The sequence below is a fragment of the Penaeus chinensis genome, chromosome 10 (genome assembly GCF_019202785.1).
Source record: "Penaeus chinensis breed Huanghai No. 1 chromosome 10, ASM1920278v2, whole genome shotgun sequence".
NCBI classification, from domain to species: Eukaryota; Metazoa; Arthropoda; class Malacostraca; order Decapoda; family Penaeidae; genus Penaeus; species Penaeus chinensis.
The window spans coordinates 8,645,064-8,650,063 of record NC_061828.1 but is presented as its reverse complement, the minus strand read 5'-3'; the positions used below and the strand labels follow the sequence as shown (position 1 = coordinate 8,650,063).

The following is a 5,000-nucleotide window of genomic DNA, read 5'->3' as shown; positions in this document are numbered from 1 at the left end:
GTCCTCGTCGTCTGCGGGTGGAAGAGGGGGGAGGGGGGAGATATTTAAAAAAGAGGTGGTTAAATAGGAGGGGGGGGGGGGTAGAGGAATTGATCATTTGATAGACATTGTGATATATTATGTGGATAGATTGTAATGAGAGTCTGTATAACTGATAGATAAAGAGGGAGATTCATTGAAAAAAGATAACCGGATAGACAGATATTATATATAGACAGACTAACAGAAAAAGAAAATACAAATATATATCCACAAACAATCCCCCCCGCCCTCCGAAAGACACAAAAGACACACCAAGGAAAAAAAATAATAACAATAATAATTAAACCAAAATAATAATAAAAGAAAAAACAGCATCGGACTTACAGGAAAGGAAAATAAACACCAAGGGGAAAAAAACAATAACAATAATAATTAAACCAAAATGATCAAAAAAAACAAACAAAAAAAAAAAAACAGCATCGGACTCACAGAAAAGGACAGCCAGATGATCAGACTCCCGGATCAGCTTGTCCAGCATCTCGTCCGTTACGTCCTCGATCTCGTCCGAGTGCAATTGCTCGATCAACCACGCCAGCACCTCCTCCTCGTTGTGCAAGTCCCCGTCGTACAGCGAAGGGATCTGGGTCGCGAAAAAAAAAAAAGGTTTGGTTAGGAAGAGCGAGGTCAGGGGTCGGGTTTGGGTGTGGTTATGATAAGGTAGGTCAAGGGTCGGGTTTGGGTGTGGTTATGATAAGGGAGGTCAAAGGGTCGGGTTTGGGTACGTTTATGTTAAGAGAGGTCTTGGATATAATAAGGGAGGTCAAAGGTCGGGCTTTGGTATGGTTATGAAATAGAGATCAAAGGTCGGATTTTGGTATGGTTGTGGAGATCAGGTTATGTATAGTCATAAAACGGCCAAAGGTTTAGGAATGGTTATGTCTGTGTAGATGTACATATGATTTGATTAGAGAGATAGATCATATTTGTTGACTGAGAGAACCGAGGCCGTTGATCCTATATAGTATGTTAGAGAGGGCCTTGATACATGATAAGTTCTTAGAAAAAAATAAAACATAACACACTAATGGAACATATTTAGTGTATAATATTAAAGGATGTCCACGAACACCAAAAAACAATGAACAAAAATGAAATAACCCTAACACTAAATCTTCCCACAGTAGGAAAAAAAAAAAAAAAACATTAATCTCTTGCAAAATAAGATAACAGTAACTTCCGCACCTCATGCTCGAAGTAGACGAGGGCGGGCGTGTCCTCGATGCCGTAGTCCTTGGCAGCCACTTCGTCGGCGATCTTGACAATGTGGATTCCTTGGGCGTCCAGTTCGTCGTCGATGTTCTCCAGTTCCTGCAGGATCACTGTGTCGTCGGATTCGTCGCGGTCGTCTGCAGGAACAAGTTGCAGTGGGTGGTTGTAGTTAACGCAGTTCGTAGATGGCAAATATAACACTTCAGAGTAAAGATTTCACTTCCCTATAGACTTTCTTAAAAAGATATTGAAATGTTTGTCATATGAAACGCAAGAGCATTTAGATCAAAACAGTAATGGAAAAAAATATCCCACTCGATGACGTAACGAGGAGAATTATAACATGTTTACTTAATAGTTAGTGTTAAACAGTTAAAAACTGCCTCATACACGCACTAGTAAACTACAAAAGTTTACAAATCAGTCCCAGCGAGGCGCAAGAAAGCAGCATCACAGACTTTCTCTCTTTCAAATCTATGCTTGCTTATCCCATTTTTCCACCCCCTTGCTGCTCCTTCCCTCCCTCCTCCCCAAATCCTGGCTACGTTGGTCCCCCCTTCAAACACAAACCCATTTTCTTTTCCCAAACTCACAGAAAATGACGGCGAGATGGTCCATGGAGTCGATCAGCGTGTTGAGGAGACCCGCTGTCACGTCATTGATAAAGTCATCGTCATCTCCTGTGCTTTTGTTCTCCACCAACCACTCGAGAACCTTATCTTCGTTCATCAAGTCACCTGGAGAGAAGAGGAAGAGAGGGAGAGAAGAAAAAAAAAGTCTGTTATTCGCCAGAATGGGCGGTATAAATGAACAATACCAAACGAAAAGGGAATAGACAGAATAAGAGAGATGATTAACTTTTGGCACCGTTCAACGCAAGAAAAAAAAAATGGAACTGTTATTCTGTTATATGAATCTAATAAGAATATGATACAAGGCGGTAAATAATAAGAAAAATAATTGATAAAGGAGTGATTACGAAGGACAGTAACTTTACTTTGCGTCTACCTTCTAAAATCTAATTATGGTTGACGGTCATTTTTAATATTTTATAAATATGTATAGAGAAGCCTATGTGTGTGTGTGTGTGTGTGTGTGTGTGTGTGTGTGTGTGTGTGTGTGTGTGTGTGTGTGTGTGTGTGTGTGTGTGTGCGTGTGTGCGTGTGTGCGTGCGTGCGGGCGTGTGTGCGTGTGTGCGTGTGTGCGTGTGTGCGTGTGTGTGTGTGTGTGTGTGTGTGTGTGTGTGTGTGTGTGTGTGTGTGTGTGTGTGTGCACATAGATTTGTGTTATGTGTATATATATACCTATATATATTTATATATATATACACACATATGTATATGGTTGTATGCATGTATATATGCACACACACACACACACATGTTAAACGTATCTGTAAATATATATTATGAAAGGTCTCTTATCATGTAAAGTATATTCATGCTTTACCATGCACAGAAGTAAATAACAAAGGAAAATAGGACACTTATATCACGGATAGCTGAAAATAAAAGAAAAAGTCAGACGGGAGAGAGAAAAAAAGGCAGAACTGAAAAAGAAAAAGTAAAATGCGCAGGATGATAACAAATAAATTTTCCTTTTTTTAATTTTCCGTATTTTTTTCGAATAAGATCATCCATTGTCATTTTGAAAGTCGCATTCATCGCAAAGCGAAATGATGATGATCTCGAAAGAGGGGAAGAGAGGGAGATGATGAATAGAGATATAGTTGTGAGAAAGGCTTACAGAAAGAAATATAGATAAATATATACATCGTCTAATTATATATACGGTATATGCACGTCAACGTGTGTGTGTGTGTGTGTGTGTGTGTGTGTGAGAGAGAGAGAGAGAGAGAGAGAGAGAGAGAGAGAGAGAGAGAGAGAGAGAGAGAGAGAGAGAGAGAGAGAGAGCGAGAGCGAGAGAGAGATAAGTAGAAATAGAGAGAAAGAGAAAGAAAGAAAGCGCGCGAGAGAGAAATAGAAATGGAGAGAAAGTGGAAGAAAGAAAGATCGAGAGAGAGAACAGAAAGATTATACAGAAAAAAAGGAAAGTCATACAAGCAGTCACCCTCTTTCCGAAACCCGACGGAGACCGACCGACGGACCGCCAGACCTCCGAAGAGGAAAATAAAGAAAGAAAAAAAGTCGTTCAGAAAAGGCCCGAAAAGGAGAAAAACGAAACCAGCCTCCCTACCAGGGGCCCCACACCCGAGGGCCCCCAGACGAACGAGAGACACCTGAGCACATACCCTTTTCACACTCGAATTTATACGGAACCCTGGGGTAGCAGGGGATCTTCGTACCTGGAAAGGGGACAGAACCAGGGAGGACAATGTTAGCAGGGGTGTGCACATATCCTTAGGGCTAGGTAGGATCTTTTTTGTCCTGGGTTTATGTGATTAATTTGGAGAACATAAAAGGTTAAATAAATGAAAAAAATGTATATATATACATATATACAAATATATGCATAAATAGACATACACACACACACATATATATAATTATATATATATATATATATATATATATATATATATATATATCCATTCATCCACACGGACAGGTACAGTACTTTCTAAAACGAAAAAATGAACATAAATGTACACACACATACACACACAAATATATATATATATATATATATATATATATATATACATATATATGTATGTCTGTGTGTGTGTGAGTGTGTATACATACATACACACACACACACACACACACACACACACACACACACACACACATATATAATATATATATATATATATATATATATATATGTATATATGCATATATACATACATATAAATGCATATAACTATATATATGTGTGTGTGTGTTTGTATGTGTGTGTGTCTGTATTAATATATATATGTATGTATGCATATATATATATACATATATATATATATATATATATATATATATACATACATATATATATATATATATATATATATATTATCAGATTGCCAAACATTCATATCAAACAGGAGCTTATATTATTATGTTGCTAGCAGATTGTACAGATTGTCTATATACTGAAGCATTTTTATAACACATGAGTTATTTTGGTATTTGCATATCAGGCGCCCCTCCCTTTCCCCTTTTCCCATCTCCCCTACCCCGTTTACTTTTATCTCCCTCTACATGCCTCCTCCCACCTCTCTCTTTATCTCCCATCTCCCTCTTCAGTTATGTTCAAAGAGCCAGAGAGTTGTTTTTATCATATACTCACAAACACACCTACATACGCATGCAGACACATACACACACACACGCACGCACATTTAGACGTACCTTAAGTACAGACTCCAGTACAACGAATTTTCTTATTTGTGATGATAATCATTCGAATTGCCTGTTTAGCATAGCTCAGCTTCTCTTGCCACCCTCTACTCTGATGCCCTCCCCTCTCCCCCCCCCTCTCACCCCTAACCATTCACCTGTCGCTCACCGAATGTGTGACGTCATCTTATTTATCTTTATGAGTGACAGGAGGACTACCATGAGCCAAATTTTAGCCCTCCCTCCTCCTCCTTCTCCCCCTCCTCTCCTCCTCTTCGTTCTCCCCTTTCTCTCCTTCCCCATCCCTCTCCTTCACTACTCCCTCTTCCTCCTCCTCTCCTCCTCTTCGTTCTCCCCTTTCTCTCCTTCCCCATCCCTCTCCTTCACTGCTCCCTCTTCCTCCTCCTTCTCCCCTTCTCCTCCTCCATTCCCCGTCTTCCTCCTCCTCTGACC

General features: G+C 39.6%; 1 protein-coding gene across 8 annotated transcripts in view; it reads right to left on the bottom strand.

Annotated features, from left to right (window-relative positions):
* LOC125029447 overlaps nt 1–5,000 on the bottom strand; it is an 86,790-nt gene that overhangs the window by 40,745 nt on the left and 41,045 nt on the right. For all 8 annotated transcript variants that reach the window (XM_047619324.1, XM_047619323.1, XM_047619325.1 and 5 more), the window contains 4 exons: nt 1,845–1,988; nt 1,225–1,388; nt 472–622; nt 1–11 (listed from right to left, as the gene is read on the bottom strand). The exon at nt 1–11 is cut by the window's left edge and continues 172 nt beyond it. In XM_047619324.1, the coding sequence (XP_047475280.1) occupies nt 1–11; nt 472–622; nt 1,225–1,388; nt 1,845–1,988 (470 nt within the window). The remainder of the gene's footprint in view (nt 12–471; nt 623–1,224; nt 1,389–1,844; nt 1,989–5,000) is intronic.